At 43.6% G+C, this 20,136-nt stretch overlaps 2 protein-coding genes across 4 annotated transcripts; both read right to left on the minus strand.

Annotated features, from left to right (window-relative positions):
- Positions 1–10,079: 10,079 nt before the first annotated feature.
- Positions 10,080–12,638, minus strand: si:dkeyp-69e1.8 (GTPase IMAP family member 6). Its single transcript, XM_020493695.2, has 3 exons — positions 12,278–12,638; positions 11,486–11,640; positions 10,080–11,379 (listed from the first exon to the last, which is right to left on the minus strand). Exons 1-3 carry the CDS (start codon positions 12,300–12,302, stop codon positions 10,507–10,509), a joined length of 1,053 nt encoding a protein of 350 aa, XP_020349284.2. The 5' UTR covers positions 12,303–12,638; the 3' UTR covers positions 10,080–10,506.
- Positions 12,639–14,296: 1,658 nt separating this feature from the next.
- LOC109898648 (HMG box-containing protein 4-like) lies at positions 14,297–19,944 on the minus strand. Of its 3 annotated transcripts, none has more exons than XM_020493693.2 (13): positions 19,860–19,944; positions 19,062–19,135; positions 18,726–18,862; positions 18,563–18,638; positions 17,857–18,447; positions 17,529–17,732; positions 17,200–17,396; positions 16,925–17,006; positions 16,760–16,842; positions 16,517–16,616; positions 15,533–15,708; positions 15,236–15,358; positions 14,297–15,063 (listed from the first exon to the last, which is right to left on the minus strand). In XM_020493693.2, exons 2-13 carry the CDS (start codon positions 19,096–19,098, stop codon positions 15,019–15,021), a joined length of 1,851 nt encoding a protein of 616 aa, XP_020349282.1. In that variant the 5' UTR covers positions 19,099–19,135; positions 19,860–19,944; the 3' UTR covers positions 14,297–15,018. The 3 variants fall into 3 exon arrangements, with proteins under 3 accessions (XP_020349282.1, XP_020349281.1, XP_020349283.1); XM_020493692.2 differs by having other exon boundaries at positions 16,760–16,848; XM_020493694.2 differs by having other exon boundaries at positions 14,306–15,063; positions 16,760–16,824; positions 19,860–19,928.
- Between the last annotated feature and the right edge of the window lie 192 nt (positions 19,945–20,136).

Below are 20,136 nucleotides of genomic sequence, written 5' to 3' on the forward strand. Positions count from 1 at the left end.
CAATGCTAATTTATACCCTGCTAATTGGAAACAGCACAGCTCTCCACCTGAACCGCATTCCGGGGCCCTATGACCAGCCCAGCACTGGGCCCGGGCGGGCAACGTGGGAGGGTGATGAGGTCCAGGGGGATGGAGAGGTGGAGGAAGGAGGTTAGGGTCAGTGTCAATGGCAGCTTTGTTATTGGGGAGGATTGCACCCTCGCCCTATAGATGGGACAGGGGTGAGTGTGTGTTGGAAATGTTCAGGGGTCACTTTGTTGTGACAGTCCCAGACACTAGGCTGTAGAGGGACCACCCTGCCTCAAATAAGGTAAAATCGACACAATCTGTTACTTCTTCAATCTGACACGATCTAACAATCTACACGACGCAATGAGCTCACTGACCAACCGACTTCAGCAGTCTAAAATTACTAGGCAAATAAATATGACAGCCTCCATAGATAATTACTGTTGTACAGAGACCATGTTGAACCACGTTGAGTCATGGCAATAGACGTGAATACACAGATTAGTTTTTCAAATTATGGCTGTGAGTTACTGAGTTTAGTGTCTGTAATATTTCAATGAATGATGAAGTGTTCAGATGTTGGCTGCAACTCTAGTCTGGCGGTGTGATGGAAATGAAGTAATCTTGGAATGTAGATTGAAAAAACATTAACGTTTCTTGATGTGCTTCATATCTGAACGGCAGTTCTACATGATCTGTTTACAGGACTCTGTCTGTGTCTAATGTAGGCCTATGGCCCCATTTAGGCCCATTTTCCTAATACTGCTGTATGTGCTATTGATAAAGCAAACCATACAGTCACTGCTAAGTGATGGGCTGTCAGCATCCACACAAAGACAGGCTTCACTTAATACACTGGGTATATAAGAGCAAAGAATAGATAACTAGATATGTGCAGAAAAGCCAAATTCCTCCAAAACAAAAACAAGACCGGAGTTGAAAGACACAACGCTGAAGTCAGACATATGGGGAGCATATTGGTCGCAGATTTCTGATCACACAAATACTACTTTTCCTTCTCCTTCTGGAGGGAACATAATACAACAAAGATTGAAATGTGGTGGAGGCTGTTTTGATTCCCTTTAAAGGCGTGTCGGTTGTCTGCCTCACTTGAGGATATTTGGGAGAAAATGTTTTTTTTCTTCTTTTCTTTTTTTTCCCAGTTCACGTGATTGACAACTTGAGTCTGCACACATGGATGAGTGTGAGTCTCTTGTGAATTATTGTGTGACACACACACAGTTCTACTGTAGTGGTCTGTAGACAGACATTTGTCCATTGAATCTGCAATGTGTGCTTTTTTTTCTATCTAGCATCTATTCCAAGCAGCACCGAAGCACATCAAAGTAGCCCCGATCTGTCTGTTTCTCACACGGTTTGTCTCTCACACTCTGATTTCTCTCTCAAGCCCATGCCTTTAAACAAACCATGCACAAACTGAAACACACTTGTGTAGGAATATGCTGTTAGGGATTAAACATTTTCTTTAGATCATGTTTAGGTTATATTTTCATATTTTCATGGCAGTCTTGCAAACGCTTTATCTCAGACTGACACATTGATTTAAATGTGACCAAAATGAACGTGCCAAAGCATGGACATCAGGGTAAAATTCTAGGAATGACAGATTACTACCATATTGATTATTGACTATCACCAATAATGTTGAATTTGTTGTAATGATTACGCTTCCCTCTACCGTTGTTTCAGCTCTGGCACTTCTCAGAATGGTGATCGTTTAATAAAGTTTAGATCAAAGCTGATTCAGTGTCTCGCAATATCACTTAACGATTTAAGACGTATTCTACATTTGCCTAACATAGCGAACATAATAGTATAGTATAAAGTTACTGTTTGACCAAAAACACCAATTCATTTATTTTAGGACACTTTATTTGGATAGACCAGATAGTCCATCTGTAAAGCATCAAAATAAAGAATCTCCTAACTCAACAGCATGCGCCACAAGGCTAAATATGTGTTTTGATTGAAACCAAAAAGGCTGTAGCTTGATAACACCACCTGCTCGAAAATTCGAGCAATCTAAAACAAAATCCAGAAAATCACATTGTATGATTTTTATAAGTAATTCATTTGCATTTTATTGCATGACATAAGTATTTCATACATCAGAAAAGCCGAACTTAATATTTGGTACAGAAACCTCTGTTTGCAATTACAGAGATCATACATTTCCTGTAGTTCTTGACCAGGTTTGCACACACTGTAGTAGGGATTTTGGCCCACTCCTCCATACAGACCTTCTCCAGATCCTTCAGGTTTCGGGGCTGTCGCTGGGAAATACGGACTTTCAGCTCCCTCCAAAGATGTTCTATTGGGTTCAGGTCTGGAGACTGGCTAGGCCACTCCAGGACCTTGAGATGCTTCTTACGGAGCCCCTCCTTAGTTGCCCTGGCTGTGTGTTTCGGGTCGTTGTCATGCTGGAAGACCCAGCCAAGACCCATCTTCAATGCTCTTACTGAGGGAAGGAGGTTGTTGGCCAAGATCTCGTGATACATGGCCCCTTCCATCCTCCCCTCAATACGGTGCAGTCGTCCTGTCGCCTTTGCAGAAAACCATCCCCAAAGAATGATGTTTCCACCTCCATGCTTCACGGTTGGGATGGTGTTCTTGGGGTTGTACTCATCCTTCCTCTTCCTCCAAACACGGCGAGTGGAGTTTAGACCAAAAAGCTCTATTTTTGTCTCATCAGACCATATGACCTTTTCCCATTCCTCCTCTGGATCATCCAGATGGTCATTGGCAAATTTCGGACGGGCCTGGACATGCGCTGGCTTGAGCAGGGGGACCTTGCGTGCGCTGCAGGATTTTAATCCATGATTGCGTAGTGTGTTACTAATGGTTGTCTTTGAGACTGTGGTCCCTCTCTTCAGGTCATTGACCAGGTCCTGCCATGTAGTTCTGGGCTGATCCCTCACCTTCCTCAGGATCATTGATGCCCCACGAGGTGAGATCTTGCATGGAGCCCCAGACCGAATTTTATCCCTGATGTCCTTACACAGCTGTCTGGTCTTGGCCATTGTGGAGAGGTTTGAGTCTGTTTGATTGAGTGTGTGGACAGGTGTATTTTATACAGGTAACAAATTCAAACAGGTGCAGTTAATACAGGTAATGAGTGGAGAACAGGAGGGCTTCTTAAAGAAAAACTAACAGGTCTGTGAGAGCTGGAATTCTTACTGGTTGGTAGGTGATCAAATACTTATGTCATGCAATAAAATGCTAATTAATTACTTAAAAATCATACAATGTGATTTTCTGGATTTTTCTTTTAGATTCCGTCTCTCACCGTTGAAGTGTACCTATGATAAAAAGTACAGACCTCTACATGCTTTGTAAGTAGGAAAACCTGCAAAATCGGCAGTGTATCAAATACTTGTTCTCCCCACTGTAAATGCAATTTATATGATGTGTTACGAATTCCAATTCGTACAATATGTTACGAATTGTAAGTGCTTAAGAGCCCCTTCATTCTATTCTAATTGCTTTCAGAAACTGTACGTTATTGTGTTTTAACTGTACGTTATATTAGCTTATCACTCTCAGCTTGGCTCCCTTGCCCTCTCTGGGGAGGCTGTGACCGAAGTGCAGCAATTGCTCCATGGATTAAAACCAGTTTTCCCCAAGACCTGTCTCTGTCATCTTTTTTTGTTTCCCTCTCTTCTGTAGGATGCATGCTATCAAAGGAACCACAGAACAAATCAGAGGGCCGTCCCTGAGTGCCGACGGCCTGTCTCTCATTTCAAACTCAGATTAAATCCCCCCCCCCCCCCGCGCGCGAGGATCAGGGGCCTCAGTAGCATCCGCCGCTCCGGGACCCATGGTTTCAACTGCGTGGGAGCCGGACCGAGTCACACACCAAACGGCAACCAACCGCAACCACAACCGCCGCTATCCGCTGCCTGCTGCGCAGTGACTGGAAAAGCAGGCCTCGCCCGGGCCCCGTTCTCATTAGCTAGCTCAAGGTTGAGTGTGAGTATGTTTTGTGTTTGACCCCTTTGAAATGATAATACAAGATAGGGCCTTTGAACAGGGGTTATTATGTGTTTTGGAGAGAAGCTTGTATTTCTGGGATGGAATTTGGATGTTTCGCAGAGCGCTCGAAGATGCCTTAGTTTAGTCATAGCTCACAGTAAACGCCTCATAAGGCTCTGCTGTTTAGGGACGGTTTGGCACATTATTCCTGTGAAGAGGTGTGATGTGTCAGCCACTAGTTGATCTGGTGCAGTGTAGGCCTACAGTGGGCCTATGTGTGGTTGTGGCAACACAACCTTCAGAATTTCTCCAGAATAATGGTCCCCCGTTTCTAAACAGTCAAATATGAATACCCCTGTCGAACCAAGTACGGCATGTCAAACCATAGCTCATGGTTTACTAGATGTTAACAGGCTCTCACATTGCCTCTGGTGGACAAGTACTTGCCATGTTAATACATCAACTTGCCACCAAGTAACTTCAGCGTTGTAAAAAGGCATGGACAGAGTGTAATCTACTGAATCTTGGGCTGGGTTGTGGATCTGTGCAAACAGCAGTCACAGAGCTCCAAGTTGATTCTGTGTTAATGTGGCGTGGCACCATTCGTCCTACTTGTCTGTCTTCTCCTCTCGTCTCTGTAGATCTCTGTTAAGCTCCCTCAACTTTCAGATGAAATGGTATCATCATGACTTGCATGTGGACCAGAGTGACATTTGACGTATGCGGTAAGAACGAGTGCATCGCCCCTCTGTGTCTTATTCATGTGGTCGAGGCAGGATTATGACTTGATCCAATGAGTTGAACTGGAGAAGTGAGGCTGGGGTCAAATCTGCCTTGAATTAAACCAGTGTTGTAGCAGAAATAATACCATCACCTCCCCCAAGCCCAGTAATACAATTGGAGGAAAGTGTGTGCTTGTGTTGGCCTGCCGGAGCCCCTGATCAAACCACAGGTCGGTGTCCATTACAGAGAGTAGGGTCTCTGCTGATGATTCAAACACAGCCCACGGCCCCAGCTTCAAAAGGCTCTGTGCACCGCACCCACTTATAGCCAACGGCGCATGTCAGTTAGTGTGGACCACACTATTCATCAGTTATGGCCAGCTCTGGGGCCATCCAACACCCACAGCCCATAGTGAGTCGTCATTAGTCCCGAGTCAGGCCCCTCTCCTCCTGTAAATTCTCAAGCACTGGCTTTTGTAGGAGGTGTGGTGTAAAACCACAAACCCTTAAGAACTGTCACACCAACAACAACCCAGCCCTTTATCCCAAGTTCTAAAACGTTCACCGCAACACAGATAACTCTTTTTAAAACTCTTTCCAAAGCTGTTGGGAAATTTGGCTTGGATGTCTTTTTAAGATGGCTCAGTTTTGCCTCCTGCTCCTCCTCTTTATGTAATTGTGTAATTGCCTCTTGTCCATCCACACCCCTCTTCCCTCCTGTGGTACCGCTCTCACACACATAAAACATCTCACAGTAGGACCATATACTGTACACTAATCCTGGCAGAGATGCAGACCATCTCTCTCTCTCTCTCTCTCTCTCTCTCTCTCTCTCTCTCTCTCTCTCTCTCTCTCTCTCTCTCTCTCTCTCTCTCTCTCTCTCTCTCTCTCTCTCTCTCTCTCGCGTTCTCTCTCAATTCAACTCAATTCAATTCAAGGGGCTTTATTGGCATGGGAAACATGTGTTAACATTGCCAAAGCAAGTGAGGTGAGATAATATACAAAAGTGAAATAAACAATACAAATTAACAGTAAACATTACACATACAGAAGTTTCAAAACAATAAAGACATTACAAATGTCATATTATATATATACAGTGTTTTAACAATGTACAAATGGTTAAAGGACACAAGATAAAATAAATAAGCAGAAATATGGGTTGTATTTACAATGGTGTTTGTTCTTCACTGGTTGCCCTTTTCTCATGGCAACAGGTCACAAATCTTGCTGCTGTGATGGCACACTGTGGAATTTCACCCAGTAGATATGGAAGTTTATCAAAATTGGATTTGTTTTCGAATTCTTTGTGGATCTGTGTAATCTGAGGAAAATATGTCTCTCTAATATGGTGATACATTGGGCAGGAGGTTAGGAAGTACAGCTTAGTTTCCACCTCATTTTGTGGGCAGTGAGCACATAGCCTGTCTTCTCTTGAGAGCCATGTCTGCCTACGGCGGCCTTTCTCAATAGCAAGGCTATGCTCACTGAGTCTGTACATAGTCAAAGCTTTCCTTAATTTTGGGTCAGTCACAGTGGTCAGGTATTCTGCCGCTGTGTACTCTCTGTTTAGGGCCAAATAGCATTCTAGTTTGCTCTGATTTTTTGTTAATTATTTCCAATGTGTCAAGTAATTATCTTTTTGTTTTCTCATGATTTGGTTGGGTCTAATTGTGCTGCTGTCCTGGGGCTCTGTAGGGTGTGTTTGTGTTTGTGAACAGAGCCCCAGGAACAGCTTGCTTAGGGGACTCTTCTCCAGGTTCATCTCTCTGTAGGCGAGGGCTTTGTTATGGAAGGTTTGGAAATCGCTTCCTTTTAGGTGGTTATAGAATTTAACGGCTCTTTTCTGGATTTTGATAATTAGTGGGTATCGGCCTAATTCTGCTCTGCATGCATTATTTGGTGTTCTACGTTGTACACGGAGGATATTTTTGCATAATTCTGCGTGCAGAGTCTCAATTTGGTGTTTGTCCCATTTTGTGAAGTCTTGGTTGGTGAGCGGGCCCCAGACCTCACAACCATAAAGGGCAATGGGTTCTATGACTGATTCAAGTATTTTTAGCCAAATCCTAATTGGTATGTTGAAATGTATGTTCCTTTTGATGGCATAGAATGCCCTTCTTGCCTTGTCTCTCAGATCGTTCACAGCTTTGTGGAAGTTACCTGTGGCACTGATGTTTAGGCCAAGGTATGTATAGTTTTTTGTGTGCTCTAGGGCAACAGTGTCTAGATGGAATTTGTATTTTTGGAACACCATTATTTTGGTCTTACTGAGATTTACTGTCTCTCTCGCCCATTCAATTCAATTCAATTCAAGGGGCTTTATTGGCATGGGAAACATGTTTACATTTCCAAAGCCAGTGAAATAGATAATAAACAATAAAAACAGTAAACATTACACTCACAAAAGTTCCAAAAGAACTTCCTAATTCTCTTAATTTCTCTTTCGCTACACTCCCCCTCTTCTGTCTCCATCTCCATCCCTCTCCGCTAGCTTCCTCTCCACATCTGGCTCAGGTCCAAGGCAGTCCAGCAGTGTGTGAGAGGATGAATGGTGACTCTTATATTGGCTGACTGCACCAGTCCACTTCCACCCAGTCATGCTTCTCCCATCCTAAACATCAGTCCAGCTGTTGGTGCATGTGAGGCTGGCTGTGTGCGTGCGTGTGTCCGTCCGTCCACTGGATCGTGCTAGCTCCCCTAACCTCGGCAGACGTACGTGATTGTAGGCCTACAGTCATGTTGGCAGTGGTCTCTTCTTTGTCCTGACACTTACATTGAATTTGCGTGAAAGCATGCACTAATTGTACTCTAAGAAAATTTGTGCTGTCCTTGTTTTCAGTTGTGCATTATAATACATTTTGTTAATAGCTACAGAATATGTTTTACATGCTTTACCAATCAAAGCAATGTCAAATGGTCTGGATAACTGAAATAAAAGGATTCATTTGGAAGTTCTATGTTGACTGTTCCATGTGATTATTGACAGAGGTAGTCTTACCCCTTCTAAGGTAAAAAATGTCAAAAGCCATAATAGTAAATCATGTGTTTGGCATGACATATCACCTCATGAAGCAATAAACTGACACTACCATTCAACGTCAACTACTTTAATATTGCCAGCCAGCTATAAACATCTTCAAACCCTTCAATGCGCCGTTACAATGGACACATCTTCCTTGCATTATTATTTGCTAACTTGGCCGAGGCTTTCATCTTGGCTTTATGAGTTGTCGCACCAACCCACACATGGACAGGGCAAATGTTAGCTCCTCACAGTGCTCCGTAAACAATTTCAGACACACACACGCTCACGCTACAGGGAGGAACATGAAAACAGCACTAATAGGAAAAAGATGAGTGGACTTAGAGCCTGTGCCGTGGAGAACACTTGGTGAGGAGAGAGGAGTGCAGGCAGGCAGGCAGGCCGCTGGACCTAACTTTTTAGGCCTTGCTCTGTTGGAAGGGGAACAACATGGGCTGTGATATAATTATTACAGTATGCCTCACTATATGCAAAGCAAAAAAATCTATGACGCAAAGTAACAATCAATCTTGAATTTCCAAGTTGGCATATCACTTGCTACCCACCCAGTAGGCTAGCCACCATCAAAAGGCCTTTCTAATATCTAGACACACCATATCACCACATTATTAGCCCACATTTTTAACAAAGGTTTCTGTCTACCTTTCTCAAAACCTATTTTTTGTTAATTCTGGTTGGCACGTGTAGTATTTGTTATTTCCTCTGTGATTACCTCCAGGGATGAAACAGTCTCTTTTCATATGGTCCAGATTCATTCAGCCAATGTCTTTGTAGCCTGCTGTATTTTTATTCAGATGTTCTTCTCAACAAACCACAAAGAGACCATACAGTATTTGATGTGTATTAGAGGGTATGCTGTGGTTGTAATCAGTCCTGTCCTGTTGATATTTGGAGCAGTGTACGGTGAGTGCTGTGTAAGCTAGCAAAGGGAGAGGCCTTGTCTGCGGTGGAGGAAAAAGCGTGTCATCCTGTTTATTTTCCTTTGGTTTGCGTGATGATAACAAAAAAATATTGCGGTGTCCACGACTCACAGCGAGCTGCCCCCACTTCAATGGAGGACCACAAGGTCTTTAGAACAACATTTTTGCTCTGAGGGAAAGCTTCATTTTACAGCCGTTGTGTTAATGATGGGTCACTAGTGATTCCATGAGCTGTTCATTCAGATTTTTGGCTTTGGTTATGCATACAGGCACAAATCAACTCTGCATCCTTTGCCGTCCTGATGAGGCTTCAGCCTCTGAGGACCAACCCTGGGCCACAACTGTCTACACAGACGAGATACAGTCTCCCTCTGATTTAGGCCTAACGGCATGGTTGCCTCAACTCACAGTGTCTGAGTGTAGAAATCCATCTCCCTACTTTCCACCCTTCTCTCATCCCTTCTTATTCTTTCTTCTTACCTCCCTCTATCATTACTCACTGTCCTCTCACTGATGCTTATCCAATAAGACAGAACAATATTTGGACAGGTGTTTTTTTATATGCATTATCTTTAAGGGGTCGACGGGTGCACCACGTCATTCCATTGCAGTTTCATAAGGAATGAACTGGCATCATACCCTGGTTCACTGTAGACCGCCATACTGTAGTCCGCACTGTACTGTATGCGTAATCCTTAACAATAAAAAACTGTTTAGCACCAATTTTCCTTTACTTTTAAACTTTCTTTTTTTCCCTGTTTCAGACAACTGTGGAGGCCACATCTGGAAGACAGATGTAATCCCTGAGCATGTTCTCTCGCTTTCTCTCACACACACATATTCACTCTCTCCTCTTTCTTGCTCTCTCCCTACTCTCTTTCTCATTCCTTTCCTCCCTCTCTTCTCAGGAAACATGAGAGCTGGACTAATTCCCTCCCTCCCTCCCCCGGCGGACCACCCACATTCGGAAACGCCTAGCTGTTCCACAGGCAGGGTCTCTGTCAGCTTAGAGAGAGAGGGAGAGAAACTTAAAGAGAGAGATGTAAAGATGGGTTTGACTGATGGTTTTAACAGAGTATCAATTACATCAATGTCAAACCCGTAACCTACCGTTTTGCATAAAGATAAAAGAGGAAGCTTTGAGAGCAGTGCTTCAGTGTTTTCCAGAGTCAGAGGCACTTTCACTTAGGACTCCTCACCACTATTATTAACGCCCTCTATACGCTCCAGCAATTGTCCTCAGCTAACACACACTGCTGCAGATGGTCCGTCTATAGCGGAGGTCTCCGTTATCTATCATGCATCATGTGAAAGTCTTATTTTCGAGATGTAGCCTATACTCAACTCCTAAATATAGTGCTTGAAACTTTTGGCCAATAAATGACTAAATTCAGTCTGAGGGAAATGTGTAATTGTATGCTTTAAAAGTATCAACTGTGTGACATAAACAGGACACAACAAACTGCCTTAGAAATGGCATTATATTTCCTTCAGCAGTAAGGTATCTGTTTTCAGTTGAGCTCAAATATTTAATGTTCAACTTCAATGTTTTGGTCAACGTCTCCACCAAGTGGATCATGTATGTAACTTCCCCTTTATTTGAAGTTTTTAGTTAACCCTACCATACCTTCTATAATAATTGGTTTTGAAAATATGACCAGTCAAAATAGGCATGCCAGCAGTGAAACAACAAATATTATAACAAGTATTGTGAGGACTGTACGTTGGTCAAATACAAGCCAATTGCACAATAAAATATAAGTGCAGTGAAATGTCCCTTTAATGTTAATAACTGGAGATATGTATCCCATTGCAATTATTTGTTTTTTTCTGTCTTCGGTGTCTTCCTTCTCCCCACTTCAGTGGCTACTGAGCCCACAGTGGCCCCCAGCATCCGCCCAACGGGCCCACCTACAAACAGGCCAACGAAAGCCCCCAGCAGAGACTCCATCCTCAGCATCTTGGGCAGCCTCCTCAGCCACCCTGTCAATCCCTGCCACAAGGACGAGAGAAATGTGGGAGAGGAGGAGGCAGGAGAAAGAGAGGTAATACCATCGGTGTCTATGTTCAGGTTGTGCACACTCCTCTCTGCCTCCTCCCTAACTTTTGCCATCTCTTCATCGTCTAGCTCTTCCTCTGGAGGTGAGGCTGAGGAGGGCACCTCTTCATCTAGCTCCTCTCCCCCTCTTCTCTGCCACACTATCTCTGCCTGCTTCTCTCTCACCCTGGCCTCAGCCTCCTGGTAGAGGGGGCAGCTGTAGAACTCCACCCCGCTCTCTTTTACGGTCTGTTCAACCTTCTCCAGCAGCTCTTCCACACTCTTCCTCTCATCCTTCTCTCCTCTACTCCTCCGCTCCAGAGAGTGATAGCGGTCTCCACACATCACCACCAGCTCCAGTAGGTCTTTGCGTCTGGTGGTGATGTACTCGTCCAGCTGTTGTCCCAGAACCATCTGGTCTGTGTGGGTGAAGAGGACCAGGGTGTGTCCACTGACTGCAGTGGGGCCAAAAACCTTCTCCAGGGCCTCCAGGGCCCGCAGCTCCATGTCAGCCGGCCGGTCCACAGGGACACACAGCAGGAAGGCATGAGGCCCCGGGGCCGACAGGGCCACGCAAGAGGAGACATGGTGCCTCACCTCCTCCGGGGGGCGCTCTGAGCATAACCAGTCTTGGGCGACTACTACTGATACCTGCAGGCAAAAACAGTGTGTAATGTTAGAACCTCTGGTTGACATTTAAGTCATTTAATCAGTGTGTAGGCTACTGTCCTTTTAAGGAATCAACAAAGTATCTTACCCTTCTCCCTGCAATGGTTCCTCTGTGCTTCTCACATTCCTGAGTGACAGCTGGCTCACTGGCAGTCTGGGTAAGGAAAGCCTGGCGGCCCAGTATGGCGTTTCCAGCTGCACTCTGTCCTGCTCTTGTCCCGCCGAGCAGAACCAGCCTCAGCTCTGCATTGGGACAAGAGGAGGAGATTTAGGATTTAGTAGCCCGCACACATCACAAGTTCTGTCATCTGATCTCTGCTTTTAGTTTCCGTTTACATTAGTACTGTTCAATAAGCAACGACTTTTGTATCTCTGAAAGTTCTGCCAAAATACGTATTGTAACAATGGAGACATTGTACATATGTTTCCTGTGAGACAAAAAAATATATGAATAGAACGAACTCTAATCACGAAACATCTCATAGGCTATACCAGGGTTTCCCACACTCAGTCCGTATTTTTCCCTTCCCTAGCACTACACAGCTGATTCAAATAACAAACTCATCATCGAGCTTTGATTATTTGAATCATCTGTATAGTGTTAGGGCAAAAAAACAAAACGAGCCACATGACCGAGTTTGGAAACCCTTGGCTATAAAATGTAGCACAAGATGTAAACACGTTTTATCTACTGTCCAAAGAGACAGCTCAAACGAAATGCGGAGACAGCCTCCCCCACGTTCTAAAAACTGACAGGCCGAAAAGTGCGTTTGTGGCGAGCTAACAGCGCACACGCGAGTATGAAATAGTCGTAAACAAACGCGAAGTCAAAGCCTACACTTCCTGGAACCTGCGTGAATAATTGGTAGGCTACACGTACCTGTTTGTGGGGGACCTGATGCCATCTCTTGATTGTGAGATATTGCCAGATATTATTGCCGTATTTAGTATGAACGCTAGTCAACTTCCTCGTGCCTACATCCTGACTCATTAGAAGAAGGATCAGTCTGTGCTGTGTGCTTCTGCAGTCTTCAGGGCGTAGCCGTACAGTCAATGCTCTTCAAGAAAAGCCGGTTTAAATGCAGTGACAAAAAAAGTAAAGTAGGCTGACTTCTTAAAATGCGAATTATGCATCAACATTCGAATCAATATGTTCATGGCATACTTGCTCAAGCTTCCAAAAAATCTAATCTCACGTGAGCACATTCTCTGTGTAGACTGATAATCTGCCAGAATTGAAAGGGGTGTGCATTATATTATGTCAGGGGCATTCAACCGGAGGTCCGCGAATATAAATATTTATATTCAAATGTTTTAAGACTACTGCTAGCAACAACAGAATAAACTAATTTTGAATGACATACAATGACGTCAGTTTTATTTATCAGTTTATTCATCACAATGACATGGTCGCAGATGTAATTGCAGGGTACAGTGAAATTCTTAGACTTCAAACTCCAACAGTGCAGGTCAAAATTATACATTATAAATGACACTCACTGGAGTGTCTGACATAGGCTTTGAAAAAGCACTTGCAAATAGGCCACCAGTGCAGAAGTGCCACTGGCTTTCTGGTAAGCTTTTTTGATTTGGACAAATGTTTGACAGCACATGGATAACCTTTGTTTAACCAGTTAAACAGATGCTCTTAGCGAAAATATGTTACCGTTCTACCTAATATGATATGCTAGAGTTTACACTTCCTCTTCCAAATTATGTGGGGTCAAAATAATGAAAAACGATTTACCAAATATATTAATTTTAAAATGTTGATTACTTCATTCACCTGATAAGACGTTATATTTTTTTTGTGCTAATATAGGATGGGGGTCCCTGGAACACCGATTTGCCTGGAAAGCGGTCCCTGGGCAAGAACAGGTTGAAGACCATTGTTTTATGTCGATACTTATTATTTGTCGCCATCTTCATATACACATACAGTGATTGGTCGCCAAAAAGTTTGTTTACGTTTCTACCGGTTTGGCTAAATGGAGTAGGCCTACAGCTCTATCTAGCGGTCGCGTCGGGAACAACAGTTGTTGACAACGTAACGTTGTAACTGAGCGATTTTCATAACGCCTCGATCACACCAACAGGGAAGCGCAAAATGGCGCAGCATCATCTGGATATGCGTGCCACAAAAGTTAAACATTCACCTTCTTCTACCATTTCTGTCAAGCCGTCTACGTTCAATAAATCCAATGTATGCTCCACATATAATGCACAGCAACGCAATGTTGCAAGTCCAACGCAGCGTTCCATCGGAAATGTACTTCTGGTGAACCAAAATGCAAAACATTGCCAGTGTGATCGAGGCGTAACCTTGACCTCGTTCTCCTAACCTGACACGTTTATTATCCTAACCAGTCATGTTAGTTCGCTTAACTTGCCATGTAAATAAACCATCTGCGGCGACAAATCATCAGTATCACCAAACGTTCTCTCAATTTCTAACACGTATGAATTAATCACGTAGCTGACCAAATTACACTAGATTTTACTTCTCGGTTTACAGAGATTAACAAAAATCCAAAACACTTCATTAGGGAAGGTTTTGCATTCCTCCCTGGCTGGGGCATAGAGGCATGTGGAAGCACAGACATAGTGTTCTAGTTCTATTGTATGTGTAGAGAAAAGCATATCATCCTCAGTCTGACAAGGACCCTGAGGATTCACAGGCAGCTGCTGCAGTTCATGTACAATTCATTTACTCACTTAAAAATAGCAATTTCAGTTGTAGGTATAACTGGCCTTAAAATGTAAATTATCTTGATACACTACAATGGTTTGTTACAATAAATACAAGCCTTATTCATTCATTGGTTTGTGTTTAGGAGTCAGAACAACAGCTGTAGTTGAAAAAAGGTGGTGGTGGTACATACCAGTCATAAATCTGCTATGCTCAGTCTGCATGTCGCCACTGTCATTTTTATTGTCAACATTTCCATACTGTATACTCAGAGGAAGAAATGTATTCATGAAAATGTGGCTTACAGCTTTGTGCTTCAAAAGCTGCAAAACCCACAACAGTAGTTTGATTGCAGTTGCCTCAAAATGTTTCTACTGTATACAAATGTCATTCTAGAATCAAAATCTAAACCTTAATACTCAGTAAAATAGCATATATACAAAAGAACAAGTCATTATGTAATTAACTGGTAAAACAAACATGAACAGTTGTCAAATATATTATTTTCATGGTATGTTGATGGAAGAGGAACAATGGTGGACTTGGGCCCTGGCTTGTCCTTTTGAGTAAAAACTAGCCTGGAGATACTGTATACACATAGAAAACACACACACCCGCACACATTCACACAAGAACATACAGTTAATTCTGAAGACGCTAACAGACATGCCAGAGGGAAAGCAAAGAGTGTTCATTAAAATAGGTTTCAGTAAAAAAAAAAAAATAATAATAAGGAAATTAACACATTTTAAAATACATTTTAAAAACATGTTGAAAGTATTAATATCCACGTTTTCCAATGCCTTGCTGCATAAATAATTGTCTGCATCCCAAGCCACAAGCCACGCTTCTATAATGGGCACTCTCACTCCAAATGTTTTACTTCATGGCGAGGACACTCAGTAGACGGGAAAGGAATGTTTCTGTTGGCTTCACAGCCCTGGCATGATGTAGGCAATGTTGTCCAAGGTATTGGACTGAAAGAGACATAAAAGGAGAGAAATGTTTCAGGCTGGCCTTATGCAAACACACTTGCTATCACACAATGTGCTGTCACTACAGCCACATATGTTTACTTTACAGCCCAAGTGGGAGATGAAACCTTTCAGAACAACATTTCAAATAGATGGCAAGGTGTGAGTGATTTACCAAGACTTGGCGGGGACATCCGTTGAGCTGGGGGATCTGTGCTGTGAGGCAGGTCAGGGGTCCCAGGGCACACAAGATGGAGTCCAGCAGTACAGAGAGACTGCCTGACACTGCCACCATCCCCTGAGTGAGGTGAGAGCAGAGGCAGTTAGTCTAGTGGTCACACAGAAATCTTTGTTCAGTCTTTACTCATATGAATGTGATAATGACACATTTCTGTTGTAGGTGAAGAGAGTAAGTTTGGACACAACAGCTAAGTTAAAAGATACAGGGAATAGTTGGTTGGTGTGTGTGTACCTCTGTCTCCTGTAATCGGTGGCCGATGAGGGACAGGGACTCTCCCAGTAGCTGCAGGTGGGCAGCCGCATCGATGGGGTCGACATCAGGGACCCGTGCAGGTGACAGGGACACACCCACAGACGCCCGGTTGGGGGACACCAGCCCTGCTCCCAGCCCCATGCCCTTCATAGAGCCTGAGACGCATACAAATACAACACGTGCAGTGACCAACTGACCATGAGTCCTGTGGGCTACTGAGAGATAAAGCAGCATAGAGAAGGGACAGGACTACTGATTGACTTGTAATCACTGTCAAAGCTGATAGAGCTGCAAGGCCAATGTGGCTGCAGATGGATTCTTACTAGGAATGCGCCGATATCACATTTTTGGCCGATACGGATATTTTCCTTGCCCCAAAAAAACGATACCGATATTTGACATTTTAGCAGCCTTTTAAGCATTCTAGTGAGGTTAGATAGTTAACGCACACACATAGATGCAGCGGTCTAAGGCACTGCATCTCAGTGCAAGAGGTGTCACTACAGTCCCTGGTTCGAATCCAGGCTGTATCACATCCAGACGTGATTGGGAGTCCCATAGGGCAGCGCACAATTGGCCCAGCGTTGTAACATTTCACGTAAACCCTGTTTGTCTGCATCGAAGTAGCGGTCCTTGTAGCTAGCATCGAGCATGGTGGTGACACAGTAAAGAGGCTCAGAGAGAATCGCTTGTTCACGGCCTAAGTTATAACCCCACGGTCGGTGTGGGCAGTTTTGTTGACGTTTCAATGCCATGACAGAGGGTATCTGCTGCAGACGCAGTTGATTATCTTATTTCTCCAGTCAGTTGTCGAATGGCACTAGAAGTGCACGCCAGCTTTGACACCGGTTTTGCACATCGGTGTTAAACTAGACATTGGGCCGATGCCGATGTTGGAATTTTTAGCTAATATCGTTTGATTCCGATATGCTCGCCTATTTATCGTGCATCCCTAGCTCTTACCTTTGCTTTTGACACCATCTGTGGAGCTCTTGCGTTTGACTGTGGTGGCCTCAGCTTTGTTCTGCTTGTGCTGCAGGTACTGAGCTTTCTGCTTCCACACCTATGTGTATATAGAAGCAATTTAGGCCATGAACCATGACTCGTAGCATAGTGCTGGTGCGCTATTCTTAAATTGATTTCAAATGTTTATTAGAATTATCAATCAACTCTCTTCTTAAATTGGTCATTTCATGTGAAAATTACCAGTTTATCTTTTTCTGGGAGCTGTTTCCACACCTCTGCCAACCTTTTGCTCAGCTCCCCGAACACTGCAAACACAGTAAAGTCTTTCTCTAAATTTTTTATAACATATGTACCACAATCATTAATAGTTACAATGTAATTATAAAAAGGGATAACTCTGCCCACCTAGTCCCGGCTGCTCTGCATTGATGTTGACCCTGTACTCTTTACAGAACACCTGGTACGCTGTTGTGTTCTTCTTCTTGGGCTGAGAGAGAAAGGAGATGAAGTGTATATATATAAAGCATTTCGCTACAACAGCAATAACATCTGCTAAATCTTTGTATGTGACCAATCAAATTTGATTTGATATATTATATATATATATATATACACACACTGTACAAAATGCAGGAAACACTGTCTAAAAGCCTAAACTACCAATCTGTTTTGGTTCTTACCTTATCTTTCTCCTTCTCGTGCTTTTCCCTTTCCCTCTCCTCCTTCTTTTTCTTCTTCTCCATCATTGCAACTTCATTACTTTGATGATGGTGAGTAAGGATGGGAGTAGGGATCGGGGCCCCCATGGCATACATTCCACCAGCTGCAGAGTGATTGGCTGAGCCATGGGTATGGGTGTGGCCTCTCGATGGGTCCCCTGGAGAAAGCATACAAGGAGCGCATATTAGAATGCATAATTCAAGTAACTGTTGAAGTAACCAATGTTAAACATCTTTCTGCAATAGGACTAAGGCAGACTAGCGGCAGCATTCCAAAAGTTTCTCATCACCTCCTGATCCTTTGCTGTGCTTCTTCTCTCTCCCGCCTTTGTCTTTCTCCCTGTCCTTCTCTTTCTCCTTTTTCTTCTTGCTTTTCTTGCTCTTCTTCTTTTTCTTTGACAGATGCTTGTACGAGTCATCTATCACCAGCTCTCCTGCCTCCAGTTCGCCCCCCGAGGAGGAGCTGTCTCCCCCCATACCCACACCGTAGTGCCCTGACACACAAGAGAGAGAGGACATAGGGTTCATGCAGGAATCAACACAAATACAGGAAAAGTGGTTAAGTGCACATACAAATGAGTTTCTAATAATGTCTCTCATAGCCAAAGGCCCTCTTACCCTCCACCTCCACTTCTTTCCCCACAACAGGCAGTGGATCTCGGCTCTGCTGCATCTTCTTGGGGACTTTAGAGAGCTGCTTCCGGTCTCTGTCCTTCTCCTTTTTTATCCCCCCTTTTGAGGATGAGGAGGAGTGGGGAGGGAAGGGAAAGCCCTCTCCTTCGGCCTTCTCCTTAGGCGAGACCATGAGCTTCATCCTCAGCCCATCCGGCTCACGTATGTTCAGGAGATCTCCTTTAGGGGTACCGGTACCACCATGGAACAGAGACGACGACTTGGAGGAGTGCTTTTTGGAAGAGGAGGATGAAGACATAGGGCGGGAATGAGAGGAGTGGCTGCCTTTGCTTCCTCCGGTGCTCCCATCACGTTTGCGGTCTTTGGAGAAGTGGGAGGAAGAGAAGGAGGGGTAGGAGGGCTTCTTGTGCAGGTGTGGGCTCGGGTCTGAGCCGGTGGCCATTGGGGAGGTGATGGCCTGTAGGAGCCCCATGGCTGTGTCTGTGGGATGGGAGGAAGACGAGGAGGACAGGGAAGGAGAGTGGTCTGACGACTTTCGCTTCTTCTTGTGGGGAGGTGGGCCTGAGCCTTGCTGGTCTGGTAAAGAACATAGTGAAGGGAGAGTGAGAACATAATGAATCGGTTCAGCATAAAATTCACGCAAATAATTCAATATTTTTTATTGACAGAGCAGAATTCCTTCCTCCTTTACCTCTGTAATAGTAGTCTTCACTGTGCTTTTTCTTCTTCTTGTGGGAGTCCCCTCCCAATAAGAAAGGTTCTGAGTCCTAAATGAAAAAGTCAGGATTTGACTAAATTTACAACCAACAGAAACTACATGGCACTTCATTTTGAAACCAGTGGTCTGCTGTTACCTTGGGCCGTTTCTTGGAGGACTTGCGAACCTGTGCAGCAATCTCCTCCTCCTCTCTGAGCAGGTCCTTGTATGATCTCCTCTTCTCTCTCTGACTGCGACCAGCCACAAGGCCCACTTCCCCTTCCATCCCTACCTCTGAGAAAGAGGGAGTTGTAATGCACACTGGGAACTTCAGGCATTGCATGACAATTGGAATGATGATGATGACTTTTAATAACTAAATTATTGACAGACAGACAAATATTTATATTCGCAGACCTCCGGTTGAATGCCCCTGACATAATATAATGCACACCCCTTTCAATTCTGGCAGGAAAGAACTGGCACAAATTACCAACTACTCCTTTCTTCTTGATCTCCTCAAAAGCCATGATCTCTCTTTTCTCCTCAACAGGCTTGCTCGTCTCTCTGTGTCACAATAGCAAGATATTAGAACACAGTCATAAGGATATGGAGGAAACATCAGCCACTGAATCAGCCAATATAACAGATAAGCAACTTGTGACTTGGAGCAGTTTAACTGCAAAATATAGGTTATTTACATTTCACTGTGAACTGAAGGATGTAAAAAATAAGAGACAGACAACAATAAAGAAGTATTTTAACACCAAATTGATCAAACTGAGTAAACCCCTTCAAAAAGCAAGAAGTGCCTTGTTACAACTCGCCACCACATATGGTTGATGAGAGAGGACATTCAATTTCTGTAATTGATGTCTCTCCTTAAAGTTTGGATAACAGTATACACTGATAAATGGCATGCTTGAGCCTATAGTAATAATAGATACATTACAAAACTGAAGTGTGTTTAGGCAATTGAAGGATAAATTCCCGCCTACTTTCGAAAAAATACACAAACACACCCCCTTTCATTAGCTGAGAGTCCCTAACTCCCAACATTTGGAACCTCTTCTAACTCGTATTGCTGATTATGTGCTGGGTTATCCGGAAGGTACTGCAATAGCAGTCCGTGGCTTCTGGTGCAGCTAGGCCTATGTAAGTCTAAACGGACAAAGAAAGTAATTTTCATGCATTTGGTTCATAAATTCTGTTTAGCATGCTGAGGTGAGAATATGTGAATTTTACTGTCGCAAAGTGAGAAGAAATGTACAATTATATGTAATTTTACTACCTCTCCGGAATCACCAATTTACGCGGTTCCAGTCGCCATCTTTGATATCAGTCTACAACGATGCGTATCGGCAGGGGGAGGGACTTGACTGTGATGTAGCGAATCAGAACAATGAAATCGTGTACGTTAATGTAGTGCACAATGTCAATTGGCTGGAAATATACATTGCGTCTGTTAATTTGAAGATATTGTAACCAATTTGTAACAATTACTTTTCATGTATTAATTCTATGAATGGATAATGATAACTACATTAACTGACAATGCATATTAATGT

The sequence above is a fragment of the Oncorhynchus kisutch genome, linkage group LG10, assembly GCF_002021735.2.
Source record: "Oncorhynchus kisutch isolate 150728-3 linkage group LG10, Okis_V2, whole genome shotgun sequence".
NCBI classification, from domain to species: Eukaryota; Metazoa; Chordata; class Actinopteri; order Salmoniformes; family Salmonidae; genus Oncorhynchus; species Oncorhynchus kisutch.

What these genes read in the sequence shown, in the direction of transcription:
- si:dkeyp-69e1.8 (XM_020493695.2), bottom strand. Translation starts at nt 12,302, where the DNA reads ATGGCATCAGGTCCCCCACAAACAG. An exon ending in ATCAGGTCCCCCACAAACAG is followed by an intron (nt 11,641 to 12,277) that starts GTACGTGTAGCC and finishes GTCCCAATGCAG; the next exon opens with AGCTGAGGCTGGTTCTGCTC. An exon ending in GAACCATTGCAGGGAGAAGG is followed by an intron (nt 11,380 to 11,485) that starts GTAAGATACTTT and finishes TTTTGCCTGCAG; the next exon opens with GTATCAGTAGTAGTCGCCCA.
- LOC109898648 (XM_020493692.2), bottom strand. Translation starts at nt 19,098, where the DNA reads ATGGCTTTTGAGGAGATCAAGAAGAAAGGAGTAGTTG. An exon ending in GAAAGAAGTGGAGGTGGAGG is followed by an intron (nt 17,733 to 17,856) that starts GTAAGAGGGCCT and finishes CTTGTGTGTCAG; the next exon opens with GGCACTACGGTGTGGGTATG. An exon ending in ACGAGAAGGAGAAAGATAAG is followed by an intron (nt 17,007 to 17,199) that starts GTAAGAACCAAA and finishes TTTCTCTCTCAG; the next exon opens with CCCAAGAAGAAGAACACAAC.